The following is an 18,293-nucleotide window of genomic DNA, read 5'->3' on the forward strand; positions in this document are numbered from 1 at the left end:
CATGTTCAGTCACAGTGCACCTGAAAAGGCTGAACTACAATGCCCTATAGCAAGCTTGTGGCCCAGTGGGTCAGGAAATGGCTGCTTTCAATGTGGTCTTCAATTACATAATGAAACAAAAAGGATCTCTTAACATAATAGAAAAAAAAAAAAAAAAAAAAAAAAAACAACAACTTTCATCGCTGATTAAATACCAAGGACAAAACTGATATTTCTGTCCTATAAAGACTCAGAACAAAAAAGATACAAACTGAAGCATTAATAAACAAATCTATGATCCCTAAACATGCCAAAACCTGAACTTAGCGCAATTGCTGATTGGTTTCTGTTCATTTTGGAAATCCTGTACAAGAATGACCAAATCTGACTATTTAGCTTGGAATTATGAAAAAGAAAAAAAGGCCTAGAAAGACTGCAAATGTGCTCAGACAAAGTCACCGTCAAAATATCTATGCCAGTTATGTATGAAGTAATCCTTATCAAATTAACAAGTTTATTTATAAAAAGTAAAACAATGATTAAAGTGATTGTAAAAACCCATTTGGTTTAAAGGATAAGGTCACTTTAAAAAAAAAAATAAAATGCAATTTTTTTTTGCAGGTAAAAATAAAAAATGTATTTATTCGTTTGTTGCAGGAGCTTGGAAAGCATTGCACCAGTGATCAGCAGATGGCTGATGTCATGCAGGTCTCCTGCACACTGTCAGTGTATCTGCTTACCAGTACATCCCATATGGGTAAGCCGATACTCCCCGACAGGAAGACTCGAACTACCACAGCACCATGGTAGTTCATTGAGAACTACAAGCCGACAAGGATGTCGGGGCTTGTAGTTCATTTAGGCACATGGAGCTGTGTGTCTTTATGAATCCCGCACCACATGGCCCTGTTGTTTTCAAATAGTGGCAGCTAGTATGGGGGAACTTCTCCCCATACTGCGGTCACGGGGGGGGGGGGGGGGGGGACATGTAACATGTTCTCAAAGGTGAACTTATCCTTTGAAACTAAAATGAAAGGCAAGACATTTAGATTAAAAAAAAAAAACACACAAGAAAACATACCTTTTTTTCCTTTTATATAAGTAATCACATAATCTCTGTTGCATAAGAGCTGGGGGGAGTAGCAACAGCACACTGAACTCTCCAGTGAATGGCTGTGCGGGAGGTGTCAGGACAAGTTTGATCATTGGAGAGCAGGCTGAGCTCCAAGCATAGCTAGAGAACTGACCACGCTGTGCTCTCCAGCTTAGTGTGGTCAGTTTCTAATAGGAAAGCAAGGGGACTAGCAGGAACACCAGGGATTTCACACAAACAAAGCAATACAAATAGAACAGGATACCTTTCCATTCAAGTACATTGCACAGCAGGGACATGTCAGGAATATGAAATGCTGGGGTAACAAAGACTTTAGGCTGGGTTCACACTATCTTCGCATGCGGCTCACAGCAGGGGTCCGGTGCGTCCCCGTTCCGATTTCAACCCAAAATTTTTGCTGAATTTGGACCTGAAAACAGACCAAAAGACGCACAGGGCTCCTGTGCAATTCGCACCAGAGATTTATGAACCGGCTCCATAGAGAGCAGGTCAAAATCTCCTGCTATTGCAAATTGGATGCGGGGGGAACCCACATCCAATTCACAATAGTGTAAACCTAGCACCTTAATGAATGTTTAAACGGGAGTAACACACTGCAGACATCAGTTTAACCCTAAGCCTATTTCTGACATTTGTTGCTTACAAGTTAAAATCTGTATTTTTTTTTTGCTAGAAAATTACTTAGAACCCCCAAAAATTTTATATATATATATATATATATATATATATATATATATATATATATATATATATATATATATATATATATATATATATATATATATATATATATATATATATATATATATATATATATATATATATATATATATATATAATTTTTTTGTTTAACAGAGACCCTAGAGAATAAAATGGCGATTGTTGCAATATTTTATGTCACATGGTATTTGCGCAGCGGTCTTTCAAACGCAATTTTTTGGGAAAAAAGACAATTTATATGAATTAAAAAAAAAAAACAAAACAAAAAAAAAAAAAAAAAACTTAATAGTAAAGTTATCCCATTTTTTTTGTGTAATGTGAAAGATGCTACGCAGAGTAAATAAATACTGAACGTGTCATGCTTTGAAATTACGCACACTCGGGGAATGGCGACAAACTATGGTACCTAAAAGTCTCCATAGGCAACGCTTTAAAAAAATTTAACAGTTGCCAGGTTAGAGTTACAGGGGAGGCCTTTTGCTAGAATTATTGCTCTCACTCTGATGATCACGACGATACCTCACACGTGTGATTTGAACACCATTTACATATGCGGGCGCGACTAACATGCGTTTTCTTTGCTTCTTTTCTTCTCATTTATTTTTATTTACACTGTCCCTTTAAAAAAAAAAAAAAAAAAAAAATGTATATATATATATATATATATATATATATATATATATATATATATATATATATATATATATATATATATATATATATATATATATATATATATATTTATTTCTGATCACTTATTGCTTTCACGAGGAATGTAAACATCCCTTGTGAAAGTAATAGGTGGTGACAGGTCCTTTTTATAGAGGGATCGACCTCAAATCCCTCCTTTGCACTTCAAAGTATTCAGATCGCCAAAAACGGCGATTCTGAATACTGTCATTTTTCTTTTAATCTGCGCCATTGGTAGCAGAGTAAACCGGAAGTGGCGTAGTTTCCGTGTTTTTACATAGGAGACTGGATTGAAGCCATTTCCGGCTTCGTTCCAGTCTCAGCATAGCCGGCATCACCCCTCCGGTTTAACCCCTTGAAGCCACGAACACAAATTTGAGTACGGTCGGCGCTAAGGGGTCAAAGGCAAAACTATAGGCAAGTGGCTTCATACACAGTTCGGATATGTGTGTATTAACACATATACAAACCAAAAGGTTTTCAATTCAGCTTACCCCAAACTGAGTGGTTTAACCGGTTGCCGACCAGCTGCCGTCATTATACTGCGGCAGGTTGGCACCACTGCACAAATCGCCGTAGGTGTATGGGTGTGTGGGCGCACATGCACACACCTGCCATCTCAGCAACGATCAGATTCGCTTCAGAAGCGACCAGTCTACAGGCCCAGGCCAATGATTTTTGGTCTGGACCTGCTGATCGGTTCTGGTGAACGAAATGCTTCCTCTGCCTGTGTAATGTAAACACAGGCAGAGGAAGTGATGTCACCTCCCCTTGTGGAGCCCTTTTCGGTTCCAGTGCGAGAGAAGACATCCATTGTGAGTACACCAAGCACTACACATAGGCACACTTTTCACCCCCCGATCACCCCCTGAATCCCCCCCCCCCCAAGTTAACCCTTTCACTCCCTGTCCCAGTGCCACCAAGCACAGTTTTCAGATTTTTCACTGATCATCATAAAACCCATGCTTTTTCCTTCTAGCTAAAGGATATGTAAAGGTTCGTTTTTAAAAAACAAAAAATAAAACATGTTATACTTCCCTCCCCCGGGTCATTGGATTTGATTGACAGCAGCGGGAGCCAATGGCTGCGTTGCCATCAATCTATCCAATCAGGACCATAGACACCAGCTGGTGGTGTGACTGTTATTTAGGCAATTCTTTGATAGTGATGAGGTTTTATTAAAAAGTGTCTAATTTCTTTAATTTTTTTTGTAATAAAATATTCTACTTTTAACTTTGTGTAGTGGAGTGCCTATAAAGTCCATCTTCATTGCTTCTAATCAGTATTCCAATTAAATTTATTCTCATTTTTCTTAAAGCAATACACTTTGGTCAAGGACCTGTAAATGGTAGTGTAGGAGCAGCACCACACCTATGAAATGGTAGTGTAGGAGCAACACCACACCTATGAGCTCATTTCTTTCCGCTCTCCCTTCCATTCAGCAAATGCCAATTGGCTTACAGTTGAGTTCTGAGTTCCCCTGTACAGGGGAATACAGAGAGCCAATATAAAGACATATTCAACCAACACATAAAAGTACATTTAGGGATTTTAAATGGGTGCATACCTGGATTAAAATGGGCTTTTTATATATGCCTGAAAGTTCTGCATTAAAGCAAGGTGAAGTGCAAACAGATTTATGCGAGTTACTGCACATCCATTAATAGCAAATGCATGCCAATGAACAGCAAATAAATGAGTAAGAAATGGAGAAAATAATGTTTAAACCTTTTCATATTCTGTCGAAACAAAGGTTAAAAAGTAACTTACGCCTCTTACGTCTTTCCCTTTCATATTCTTCATCCTCATCAGATTCAGGTTCAGGTTTACGAGAAAATCCGCTAGCTTCATGACGATCCTTACGCCTCCTTAATAATAGGAGCACAGTATGTAAATATAAAAACGCAAAAATGAACAGACACATTGGATGCAAAGTATAACTACTGAAAACATGCATAATACAAAAAGAAAACAATGGTAATATTTAAGCCTCACTCACACTAGCTTGCCATTAAAACCCACCTTCTCCTTACAGTACTTTGAAAAAGTATGCATACCCCTTGAAATTCTCCACATTTTGTCATGTTACAACCAAAAACGTAAATGTATTTTATTGGAATTTTATGTGATGGACCAACCAACACAAAGTGGCACATAATTGTGAAGTGGAAGGAAAATGATAAATGGTTTTCAAAACTTATTACAAATAAATGTGAAAAGTGTGGTGTGCATTTGTATTCAGCCCCCCTGAGTCAATACATTGTAGAATCACCTTTCACTGCAATTACAGCTGCAAGTCTTTTTGGAGAGGTCTCTACCAGCTTTGTACATCTAGCGAGTGACATTTTTGCCCATTCTTCTTTGCAAAATAGCACAAGCTCTGTCAGATTGGATGGAGAGCGTCTGAACAGCAAGTTTCAAGTCTTGCCACAGATTTTCAGTTGGATTTAGGTTACATAGTTAGTAAGGTTGAATAAAGACACCAGTCCATCCAGTTCAACCTGAGTGAGTGTGGGTGCGTGTCTACAATTGTCCCTATCCCTGTACATTGTGTCTCATTAAGATGTTCATCTATTATATCATTATGTATTTAAAGGTACCTATATAGCGCCGTCAACCTACGCAATGCTCCACACATACATCGCACACTCACATCGGTCCCTACCCTCAAGAAGCCTACAATCCAAGGTCCCCAACTCACATTACTATACTAGGGCTAATTTTTTTGGACAGAAGCCAATTAACCTACCAGCATGTCTTTGGAGTGTGGGAGGAAACCCACGCAGGCACAGGGAGAACATGCAAACTCCAGGCAGGTAGTGACGTGGTTGGGATTCGAACCAGCGACCCTACCCACTACACCACTGTGTCGCCCACAGTGGACTTTGACTGGGTCATTCTAACACAGAAATATGCTTTGCTCTAAACCATTCCATTGTAGCTCTGGCTGTATGTTTAGGGCGGTTGTTCTGCTGGAAGGTGAAGCTCCGCCCTAGTCTCAAGTCTTTTGCAGACTCCAACAGGTTTTCTTCTAGGATTGCTCTGTATTTGGCTCCAACCATCTTCCTTTCAACTCTGACCAGCTTCCCTGTCCCTGCTGAAGAAAAGTATCCCCACAACATGATGCTGCCACCACCATGTTTCACGGTGGGGATGGGGTGTTCATGGTGATGTGCAGTGTTATGCCCCGTACACACGGTCGGATTTTCCGATGGAAAATGTGTGATAGGACCTTGTTGTCGGAAATTCCGACCGTGTGTAGGCTTCATCACACATTTTCCATCGGATTTTCCGACACACAAAGTTTGAGAGCAGGATATAAAATTTTCCGACAACAAAATCCGTTGTCAGAAATTCCGATCGTGTGTACACAAATCCGACGGACAAAGTGCCACGCATGCTCAGAATAAATAAAGAGATGAAAGCTATTAGCCACTGCCCTGTTTATAGTCCCGACGTACGTGTTTTACGTCACCGCGTTTAGAACGATCGGATTTTCCGACAACTTTGTGTGACCGTGTGTACGCAAGACCAGTTTGAGCCAACATCTGTCGGAAAAAATCCTAGGATTTTGTCGTCGGAATGTCCGAACAAAGTCCGACCGTGTGTACGGGCATTAGTGTTCCGCCACACATAGCGTTTTGCTTTTAGGCCATAAAGTTCAATTTTGGTCTCATCTAACCAGAGTACCTTCTTCCATATGTTTGCTGTGTCCCCCGCATGACTTCTCACAAACTTTTACCACTTACATCAGCTCATTCCCCACGGTCACAACCTTTTGTACCACTTGCCCCAACCTATTAGATTGTGAGCTCTTCTGAGCAGGGCCCTCTTAATCCTCTTGGGTATTTTATTGTAACTGTATTGTCTCCCTTTTATATTGTAAAGTGTTGCGTAAACTGTTGGTGCTATATAAATTCTGTATAATAATAATAACTTCTTATGGCTTTCTTTTAACAATGGCTTTCTTCTTGCCACTCTTCCATAAAGACCAGATTTGTGGAGAGCACGATTAATAGTTGTCCTGTGGACAGATTCTCCCACCTGAGCTGTGGATCTCTGCAGCTCCTCCAGAGTTAGCATGGGCCTCTTGGCTGCTTCTCTGATTAATGCTCTCCTTGCCCAGCCTGTCAGTTTAGGTGGATGGCCATGAACGTGGTAAGTTTGCAGTTGTGCCATACCCTTTCCATTTTTGGATGATGGATTGAACAGTGCTCCGTGAGATGTTCAAAACTTGGGATATTTTTTTTATAACCTAACCCTGCTTTAAACTTCTCCACAACTTTATACCTGACCTGTCTGGTGTGTTCCTTGGCCTCCATGATGCAGTTTCCTTACTAAGGTTCTCTAACGAACCTTTGAGGGCTTCACAGAACAGCTGTATTTATACTGAGATTAATTTACACACAGGTGGGCTTCATTTACTAATTAGGTGACTTCTGAAGGCAATCGGTTCCACTAGATTTTAATTAGGGGTATCAGAGTAATGGGGGCTGAATACAAATGTAAATTTTTTTTTTACAGATATCTGAAATGTTGAAAACCATTTATCATTTCCTTCCACTTCGCAATTATGTGCCACTTTGTGTTGGTCGATCACATAAAATCCCAATAAAATACATTTACTTTTATTGGTTGTGACATGACAAAATGTGGAAAATTTCAAAGGGTATGACTACTTTTTCAAGGCACTGTATATGGAATCTGCAACAAGGTAATATTCTGAAAGAGCATGGTGCTGCTACTGCTAACGTTCTAATAAGCTGAATTACAGTTCAGCCAATAAAATCTCTTTCATATCGTCTCCTTGCTATGTTACCATTGCAACAGTTATACCTTATGAAGGTACTCAGTAGGGTTGTCCCGATACCACTTTTTTAGGACCGAGTACAAGTACCGATACTTTTTTTCAAGTACTCGCCGATACCGATTACCGATACTTTTTTTTTAATGTCACGTGACAGTGTTTTTTTTTTTTAACAGTGTTTTCTTTTTTTGGGGGGGGGGGGTGAACGGTGTATGTGTGTGTTTTTTTGTATTTTTTTTATTCTTTATATGTTTTTTGTTTTTGTTTTTTTTTTTAATCAGCCCTGTTGGGGGGCTTTGGTGAGATATCAGGGGTCTTAACAGACCTCTGATATCTCCCCCTTGAGACAAAGAAAGAGACCGAGGATAGAGATTCCCCAGTCCCTTTCTCTGCAGCCTCAGCTGCACTGAGAATGAATGGAGAGAAGACAGCGGCTCCTCTCCATTCATAAACTGACACATCGTAATCACAGGAGATTACAATGTTTCAGTTATGTGAATGGACAGAGTCAGCTGACTCTGTCCATTCACACAGCGGAGAGAGACAGCAGAACAGAGGGGACAGAGAAGGAGAGGGGAACGGAGGGGACAGCGAAGAGACACAGGGAAGGAGAGAGGAACGGAGGGGGACAGCGGAGAGACACAGCAGAACGGAGGGGACAGCGGAGAGACACAGGGAAGGAGAGAGGAAGAGAGGGAGACAGCGGAGGGGGACAGAGGAACGGAGGGGGCATGGAGGAGGATGCAGTGACAGTCAGCGGTGAGCGATCACCGCTGTATGTCACTAAAGCTGCTGAAAGCCGCTGGGGGAGAATCTTGTAACTCCCCCACGCGCCGATCACAGCTAACTTCCAGGTATCGGCGGAAGCATCGGGAGCATTTGCCCGAGTACAAGTACTTGGGCAAATGCTCGGTATCGGTGCCGATACCGATACTAGTATCGGTACAACCCTAGTACTCAGAACTAAAGAAAGTATTTTGAAGCCTTTGTCAGTGGAAGCAAGAACAGCATTTACCCATCTATGTATCCTATCCAAAACAAAACTTCCTCTTATCCTACCCACCCTACACTCCTAAAGTCATAAAAGACAGCAGAGGCCTAAAATAAATACTAGAGATGTAAAAACTGCTATTTTTGGGTCCTGTTGTGGCCAGTCAGGTGGCTTTAAAAAAAGAAGAAATAATCTTGTCTCTGAGCTCTGTAGACAGTTCCTGTGACCTCATGGCTTTTGCTCTGATACAGTATGCATTGTCAGCTGTGAGGCCTTTTAGAGAGGTGTGTGCCCTTCCAAATCATGTCCAATTTACCACAGGTGGACTCCAATCAAGGTGTAGAAACATCTCAGCAATGATCAAGAGAAATAGTTGGCACCTGAGGAAATTGGTGTTGCAAAGAGTCTGAATACTTATACCAATGTGATATTTCAGTTTTTCCTTTTTAATAAATTCACAGACATTTCTAAAATTCTGTTCTCGCTTTGTCATTATTGGGTACCGAGTGTAGTTAATGAGAAAAAAAAATGATTTAAACTGTAGTATCAGGCTGCAACATAACAAAATTGAAAAAAGTGAAGTGGTCTGAATACTTTATGAATGCACTGTATCTTCCCTGCTAATCAATTTGTTCAATAGTTTAATCCTGAATTAGTTCAGTGTCTGATCGTGATGCAGCTTACATGAGGCTAATGACAATGACATCCTTAGATAAAAAGGAATATGGATCTGGTGACTGGCTGCTCATTCATGGCCACAGCATCCTGGTCATGTGCTCCCCCATACCTTGAAGCACCGAGGTTTGGATTGTTCTGATAGGCAAAGTGACCATTTCTTTAAGAAAGCAGTGTAGTTTTATTCATACTGCTTTAAAATACATAACCTAAAAAACACAGAATGACTTCATCCATAATTAGTTGGTTGATGGAGTGTAAGCTGAGCACTGCTACCAGCAGGAAATAAAATGACCTTGTTGCTCAATCAGCTGGCTTAAGCACGCACAAGCAAACTGCACATGCAAAGATTACTGGTATTAAAATGAATCCCTCCCACCGGCAAGCAGCTTAGATGATTTTTTTTTTTTTTTTTTTACTATAAACAGTCTGAGCTGTGTAATCTAGCAGCTTCTTTTGTTAGACATTTATAGTTATAGTGCTGAAGAAAGAAAGTCATTTTTCTACAATAATAACATTAAAATTGACTTTAGACTTGTTCATCATCACTGTTTTATTTTTAAAGCACCCACATATTCTGCACTACTTGGCAAGAGGCTACTCGCTAAACAGCCACTAAAATAAAAAACACAAGTACAAATAAGTACATTGCTTGCTGGAGCGTTTAGTATTACAGGGAAAAAGGACAATATGTAAAAGATATATATAAAATCTTTAGACTGCCACACCCTGCAAAGCCTAAGAGCCCATTCACACAGGGACGACTTGTCAGGCGACCTAGTCGCCTCCCGTTCTGTGCTATGGAACCGTTCTAAGGGGAGCGACGCAAGTCGCTCCGACTTAGAAAAAGGTTCCTGTACGACTTCGGGGGCGACTTGCATAGACTTCTATACAGAAGTCGTTTTGCAAGTCGCCCGGGCAGTCGTTTGCAGGTCGCCTCGCTGAGGCGACCTGCAAGTCGTGTTGCCCCTGTGTGAATGGGGTCTTAGGGTAACAGAGTTTTGCAAATACCCCTTAGCTCAAACAGGACATGTCATACAACCTTCTAGTGTATTCACCAAATTCCTACCCCATCAGAAGCACACAACACTAATAGAAAATAAAAAATTAAGTGTCAGGCCTGCAATATGAAGTTCCTTCTGTCATGCCATTGTGTATTCCTAATTAAGTGAGTGCCATCTAGTGGACAGCTAGTATTAGCTTACATGCCCCTCTGATTGTGTTGCACTATAACAATGTGAAACCTGAAATTGATGCTAGGTGCCATTTTGCTCAGTACTGTTAAAAAAACAAAACAAAAAAACAAACAACATACCCTACTTGGGAATAATGAACCATAAAGAAAGCAGGACCTCTCCGCTTCCTGTCTGAGCTACAGAGTCAGGCAGGGCTCAGTCATTGCTTAGTATATAGAAGTATAAAGGCGCTTACTTTTCTCGCTCCTCAATTTCTTTTTGCCTTTCTATTTCACGTTGCCGCTGTCTCTCCTCCCGCTGTCGTTTGACTACTTTTTCAAATTCATTAGGGTACATAGGGTCATACTCATCTGCCAATGGAACCAACACATCCCCAGTAGAAAATCCACTTGGAACAGGTTCCTACAAAAACAAAAAATGTATGTATTTAAGCAAAAACACTTTAGAATTATAGAAACTATGCACACATACCTTTGGATTTTCTCTTATAACTGCAAATCTGTACAAAGTGCAGTGTGCCATACACTTGCCTATGTGTGCCATACACTTGCCATATGTTTTGTAGCCCCCCCCACACACACACTTTCCGGAGGCCTGGTGGTGACCCCCAGAGACAGGGAGGGCCGACATTCCTCCTCAGAGTGCAGGTTACTAGGCATAGTGGGTGATGTACAAGATAGAAAGATGGGCGCCTGTCACTTTTATGCTTGAACAAAGACATTTATTGTTCACAAAAATAGGAAAATGTGTGATAGAGGGGATGGAGAATGAAGACACATAGTGGGAAGATACCCCGAGGAGTTCAAAAGTGAGGAGGGAAATAAGGCGAACAGCAGTCTTACCTATAATTATGAACTTTATTATATATCAAAATTCGACAGATACCGTAATGCGGACTGCGCAATACAGGTTAAAACATAGGACAACGTTGCCGTAAAAAGCACACACCTGGGTTCACATGCAGACCACAATCGTGAATTATAATGAAGTGCAAGCAATACTGTAAATAGATATAGATAAGTGTGTGTGTGTGTGTGTGTGTGTGTGTGTGGTGTGGGGGGGGTGTGTGTGTGGGGGGGGGGTGTGTGTGTGTGTGTGTGTGTGGGGGGGTGTGTGTGTGTGTGTGGGGGGGGTGTGTGTGTGTGTGTGTGTGGGGGGGGGTGTGTGTGTGTGTGTGTGGGGGGGGGGTGTGTGTGTGTGTGTGTGGGGGGGGGGGGGTGTGTGTGGGGGGGGGGTGTGTGTGTGGGGGGGGGGTTTCAGTTCTAGTAAGATGGCATGAAATCTCAGTGTTGTTGTCATTGTGGACGTCTGCTCTCATATAGATATCTGAGATCCTCCCCTCAAATGTACTTATCTTGCAGTATTGGGGGGATCAGGTTGCAACGAGACAACAGGAAACCTTAGTGTTGTTAGCCTAGATTCTGGCACACAAACCAAAAACACTCATAACAATTGCTGAGAATATGGTATGTTACAAAGTCCAAAGAAAAAAGTTAAATAGGAAATGGCAGCAAAGAGGTGGTAGGGAGATCCGCAGCTCATTTAGTAATTACAGCAAGGCTCACACAGGTAAACCTACGGACCAAGGTAAATGGCAAGTCCAAAACCAGGCCATTTAAGACAAACTATAATCTGCAGCTCTTGGCAGTCATCAGATCCGAGAGGGATCTGGGTTGCATGCAGAGGAAACAGAGTAACCAAGGTGCGGGATTAGAACAATGTAACCAAATATAAATTTACAAAACACATATCCAAACTTACATATAGGCAAGGGAAGAGCAGCTCTGAGGTAGGGGGTAAAGCCTGGTACACACTATAATTTTTTTTTTCATTCAACCCAGCAGGGCTGATTAAAAAACAATCGACACCTCGGGAGGAGCCACTGTACTAACAACCTGATGTTAGTACAGCGATCTCCCCTGCTGTGCTATTGTGTTCTGACAGGGGGTACGCCCGCCGCCAGAACACTCTGGTCAGCGCTCTGAGCCAATTGCTCAGAGCGCTGATCGGGAGCCGATCAGCAGACCTTTTTCGACCATGCCCTTTAGACAGAAGCCACACAGGCCGAATGTTGGTCTGTTTCTATTTTACCAGCTGATGCCGTTTGACATTCAGTCCATGTGTACTATGCTTTGGAGGGAAGCAGTTCAGATTCCACTAGTGGCATACTTTTTGGCAAGTTTGGCTCTCCATCACCAGTGTCCATGATCTGCTGGCCTGAGCTGTTGTGGATCAAAAGGTGAAAGGATTGGGCTACCTCCAGGCCCACCTGCCCCTCATCTATCCATTAAAATGCATGTACTCCCACTTTAGAGACTCTCAAACTTATAAGTGTTAGGACTGCAAGCGATACAGGGTGCTGTGAAGGGGCCTCGCAGCTTACGCATGCGTCTGCAAATGTGTGCTAACTAAACCCCTGTTTTTAACGATTTGGTTGGTGAGTTTAGCTGGGAATTTTCTCTGGTTTTGTCTTTTATGCATTTGCCCTTCCATGTGCTCCTTGCTGTGAAGGCCAGTTATAGATGGGGGCAGGGGCCATCTCTTTGTTGAAAGCTTCACCCCCTACCTCAGAGCTGCTCATACCTTGCTTATATGCAAGCTTGGATATGTGTCTTTTAAATACATTTGGTTACATTGTTTTAATCCAGTGCCTTGGTTATTGTGTCCTGTGCATATAATGTATGTTGTATGCAGTAAGCTTTTAGCAAAATATTCTTTGCTGCTACTAGGGCTGTGGATAACATCCAGAAATGCATTGGGTAGAGCTTTGGAAACTGGCATCACATGCTGTTGGCTTGTTCAGCACGACAGTGTTTTTAGGTAAGTTATGATCTGCCAGCTTTTATTTTATGGTGGAGGACTAAAAAAAAAAAAAAAAAAAAAAAAAAAAAAAACCCCACACGTTATTGTGCTATAAGAATATTTCCTTGCTGTACAAACACGCTACTAAAAGAATTACTTTTTTGGATGTGGAGGACTGGTTGTGCTTTCAACTTGCTGAGATTACTTAGGCTCGATTCACACAGGGGCAACACGACTTTAACGCGACTTTGCACGGCGACTTTAGCAAATTACAACGCGACTTCAAGTCGCCTCCAGGACAGGCGACTTTGGCTGTGGCCAATCACAGGACAATCAGCTCTCTGGGAGGGAGGGGTTTTCCCTGCAAAGTCGCTTGACTTTGAGAGAGAGATCCGACTTGGAGGCGACTTCCATTGATTTCTATGGTACAGGTCGCCTACCAAGTCGGATCCAAGTAGTACAGGGAGTACGCTCTGAAGTCGGAGCGACTTCAGTAGTGTCTATTCAGACGCTCCCATTCACTTAAATGTGAATCTCTTTCTGGGGCGACTTGGGGCGACTTGAGGGCGTACAAGTCGGATCCCAAGTCGTCCCAGTGTGAACCGACCCTAGTGTAATACTTCTAAAAATGCGGTGAGGTCTTTTATAATGGGAAAAAGAAAATGCAGCAAGGTCTTGGATTTCCACAAGTGTACACCTTGATTCCTGGTGAAGGTGATGATCCGTCACAAGCGAATCATGGGTTTTGATCACAATAGATTGCACATATATCACTTGCATACTTTGACCTCCTTTACTGTTTGAGGTCATTACATTTGGTGAGTGGTGGCACTGATAATATATAATATAAGGATCATCTTTCAAGATTAGATTTATGAAAAAGGTCTCACTCCTAGTGCTGCAACCTCATTATACATCAAATGGGAATTTTTGCCAAGCCTTTGGAAATTCTTTAAATAATCCATCATTTTTAACCTAGTGCTTCAAAGTTTTTTTTTTCCTGATGTGATTATTATTATACAGGATTTATATAGCAATAACCGTTTATGCAGATCTTTACAACATAAAGACAGACAGTACAATTACAATACAGTTTAATACAGTAGGAATCATAACAGTAATAGTAATTTGTAACAATTCCAAAATAACAGCTAATAATGGTACCTTTAGTCCAGCGGCCACATGGGGTGGAGTATCAACAATTTGTCGGTCATCAGCACTGGCTCTTTTAAGGTCAATAACAGGTGCTAGTACTGTGCTCTGTTTTGTTCTTTGAGTCTGGGGGGGGAAAAAAAGCAACTATTTACCCTAATTTTGCATTCTTTATACAACTATAGGCAGAGCAACATTTTTGCTATTTTTTTTTACTTATTTAGTTACACTTAAATTAAATCAATAGGAATTACTTTCTTCCCTACTATATTCAACATTCAAAACAACCCTGTCACCACTGGGTCACTTTTACGCAACTATCATGTAAAACAAGATACAATACACTTATGTCCCAACTACAGCACATATTTGTCCAGTTAGATAGACTAAATACCTATTACCTCGATGCACCCTGTAATGTCAGCTCATATGTCCATGTAATAACATGCAAGCCAGTAGGAAAAAACAGATGGTAAGGTACCTATAAACTTAAGCAATAAGTGTAATCTGTCGTTTCAGATTTGTACCTTTTCATTAGTTTTCTGTCTTTAAGCCACTTTTTCTTCTCTTTAGTTCCCTCTACCCAGTGCCGATCTGATGGAGGCACCTTTGCGTGCACGCTCAGGAGTTAGAACTACACAATTGCATCCTAATGCCACCTGTGTCTGCACACACAGGAAGCCCAGCTGCTTAAACCAGCCCTACCTTCTCAGCTGCTGGTGGGGAGTCTGCTCATCCTTGCTTCAGCTGTTATAACAGTGAACAGGAGCCCATGCGCATGAGCATTAGCACAAAGCATGATGGACATGTAGTCCTAAAAGGTGGGTCACATGGATCTGGGAGCACACTGTTGGATGGAAATTCATATACAAGAAAGCAAGGAAAGTTGATAATGCAGCAAATAACGGTCAGTAATATCGTACGATAAAATGTTTTTTTTTTTTTTTGGTTTTTTTTATATGACAGATGATTGCTTCATGTAGGTAATAGATGTATTTAAAAGAAGAAGAATGGGTTTGGCGTTTTTTGCCTATTATACTATGGATGCAGCATCGGGCCGATACATCTGTCCCCCGCCGCCTCTGCACTGAGAACCGAGCCACTGAAAACCGCCGATGGCTCGGTTCTCGCACCTCCCCGAGCAGCGGACTGTCAATCAGCAGCTCTCCTGCTCTGCTCCTCCATGCTCATTGGAGTGCTGAGCTGTGGAAGGGCGGAAGGCGGCAGTCTCAGCGGCTCGCTGAGACTGCCATCAGTCCAGGCACCTGGCGGATCCAGACTTCCAAAGTCAGGATGACGCGGTGCCTGGACTGATCTGAGTGACATAAGCAGAGAGCAGACTTCAGACCACTCTCTGCTGAAAATGTGTCACAGGAGTGCAAAACGAATTGCACTCCTGTGACCCATAGGAGAATCCGAGCCGAATGAGTTCAGGCTGGACTCCTCCTTTAATGTAAAAATGTTAGCCTTTAAAACTACTTTAAAGCAGAAATAAAGTCTGCAATACTCCAGGCTAAACCCAACTAATCTTAAAAATGCTTCCTCCCTTCTCTTAACACCTAGTCTTACCTATTTTCTGCCTACTCTGGTCCAATAGTATGATCCCATGTCAGCCAGCAGTGGCTGTATGGAAGAGGAGGGAGCATTCAACAACAGCTGGTAAAGCCTGGAGTGACGTCTCCCACAGGCTCCTATGGCCCATCTGTTGTCAGAACTCCCTCCTCTCCTCTGCAACCACCCCTGACTACTGATCATGTGAATGGATCAGAGCTGGCTGAAAACAGAGAGGTATATACATCTTTCTTACCCAGGTTAGTCAGCATAGGTGTTAAGATGGGTAAGCAAGCATGTTTAAGTTTAGCCTGGAATTCTACTTTAACTAACAGTCTGATGCCGTCGAGGTCCCTTGCCGGCATCTTCTCCCTGGCTTCTTTCAGGGCCGGTCTTCAGCCATCTTGATAGGCTGGCATGGGATGATGTAACTCCCACTTACGCACAGGCATTCAGCCATCGTGGCAAACAGGAACAGTGCAGGAATGTATACGGAGTGCAATTAGAATGAGGTTTATTTTACTGCAGTAGAAGAATTGCATGTTTCTTCTGCAATAAACAACCTGCCTGCTCGCAATTCCTTAAAAAAGACTTTAGTGCCACTTTAAGCAATGGATCAACATCACATCATTGCTTTAGGATGGGGAATCAAATTAAATATTCATGGAGGTCCACTCAGTAAAGTATTCTTTCAGCAGAGGTCTGAAGTTTTTTTTCTGCCTGTAAACTCCCCTGCCACAAAACTCCTGAAAATGCCTACAGTCGGCATGGATACATAAGCTAACATGGAGGGGAATTCACAGGCAGAGACAAGTAAAAGAAAAAAAAACTCAAACGGCCGTAGGAGTAGCTTCTTTGAGCTGCAGTGTGCATAAAGTCTATACGTTCAATGTACTAATTACATGTAAAAGGTTTGCTCTGCCAAGTAGTAAAAGGAAAAAGCGCAAGAGAGGAAGGAAAACCACTGCAAACAGTTTCTTACCTTTGCTTGTGTTAGAGCTGCCTTTTTGACTTGCAATTGTGACTGCAGGAGCTTAAAGTTTTTTGACCATCCTTCTGTTTTTGAATCACTAGTCTCAACTGCTAAATCGTCGTATAAAGACATGATTCTGACCTTCAAGCTAGAAAGAAAAAAAAAAAAGAAGCGCTGAGAATAATTATCGCAGAAGAACACCAGCTGGGAATGAACAAGGATACATTTCTTGAAGGAGAGACTAAATAGGTGAAGTTTAAAGGAGAAGTATTGCCATAGCTTTTTTGCCCATACTTCTCTTCTGGGTCACAGAAGTGCATGCAGTTTTGCTCTCCTGTGACCCAGAGTCAGTTAATAACGGGCTATTGCCCGCTATTGTATCCCTACAATGTTGTTGGTATCCACCCAGCTTCACCTCTCAGCACACGGCTGAGAGCCAAAGCCATCCTCTCCTCTGCCCAGGGCTGCAGTGAGCAAAGACTGACTATCTCCACTCTGAGAAGACCAAGAGCTGAGTGATCAGCAGTCATGTAATAGCTCAGTTCCCAGTCTTAGAGCGAACATGGGACTAATGCTGCAGCACTGAGGCAAGTATGAATGTTCTCCTTTAGGCTGCGTTCACACTGATGCCAGATGCGGCTCGCAGCAGGGGTCCGGTTCTTTGTTCCAGGGACGAATCCGGTCTGAATTTTTGCCTGAATTCGGCCCTGAAACAGAGCTAAAGATGCACAGGACTCATGAACTGCCACAGAGATGTGTTAATCAGCTCTCTGTGGAGAGCCGGTCACAATCTCATGTCATGCGAATTGGACGCAGGGAAACACATCTGATTCGCACTAGTGTGAACCCAGTCTTAAGGGTCCTTTCGCACTGGGGCGGTTTGCAGTCGCTATTGCGCTAATAATAGCACCTGCAAACCGACCCGAAAGTGCCGCTGCTTTGTATCCAGTGTGAAAGCCCTTGGGGCTTTCACACTGGAGCGGTGCGCTAGCAGGACGTGAAAAAAAGTCCTGCTAGCAACATCTTCGGAGCGGTGAAGGAGCGGAGTGTACACCGCTCCTGCCCACTGAAATCAATGGGACAGCGTGGCTATATCCCGCCGGCAAAGCGCCTCTGCAGAGGCGCTTTCCGGTGGTTTTTAACCCTTTCTCGGCCGCTAGCAGGGGGTAAAACCGCCCCACTAGTGGCCGAATACCGACGGTAAAGCGTCGCATACAATAGCAGCGCTTTACCGCTGACGCCGCCCCAGTGTGAAAGGGCCTTAAAGGAATCATTCATGATGGAAATATGAGAGTGGCCACTAATGATTTCTTATGGAGTGGACTTATTTAGAGCCAATTTTAAAGCAGTCATTCTTATTTATCCTCCACTTCTTAGCAAGTCACTGACCTGAAACATCCATGTGCAAACCTGACATTAGGATCTAAGCAGTGAAACACTCAACAGCTTGAAATATGTAAAACACGCAAAAAAAAAAAAAAAAAAAAGAAGCAATGGTAGCTCCTATATTTTTATCCTAGTTACCATAAGGAAATGGTAAACTAGGGAAGCACTACTATACCCACCTTCTCATCTACAAAGTAATATACAGTAGCTCTACCTCAAACACATGAAACTTGGCCCCTACTGACCTTACTAAACCC

General features: G+C 42.2%; 1 protein-coding gene across 2 annotated transcripts in view; it reads right to left on the reverse strand.

The window, feature by feature from the left end:
• The window catches only part of RBM17 (RNA binding motif protein 17), a 44,734-nt gene that overhangs the window by 22,711 nt on the left and 3,730 nt on the right, over positions 1-18,293 (reverse strand). Inside the window, exons 2-5 of one of the 2 annotated variants that reach the window (XM_073619380.1) lie at positions 16,660-16,798; positions 14,139-14,252; positions 10,408-10,574; positions 4,283-4,371 (exon numbers count right to left, since the gene is read on the reverse strand). In XM_073619380.1, the coding sequence (XP_073475481.1) occupies positions 4,283-4,371; positions 10,408-10,574; positions 14,139-14,252; positions 16,660-16,782 (493 nt within the window). In that variant the 5' untranslated portion in view covers positions 16,783-16,798. Of the gene's footprint in view, positions 1-4,273; positions 4,372-10,407; positions 10,575-14,138; positions 14,253-16,659; positions 16,799-18,293 lie in introns of both variants that reach the window. The other variant, XM_073619379.1, reaches the window with a different exon arrangement.

This window comes from Aquarana catesbeiana, linkage group LG03 (genome assembly GCF_042186555.1).
Source record: "Aquarana catesbeiana isolate 2022-GZ linkage group LG03, ASM4218655v1, whole genome shotgun sequence".
Taxonomy (NCBI): Eukaryota; Metazoa; Chordata; class Amphibia; order Anura; family Ranidae; genus Aquarana; species Aquarana catesbeiana.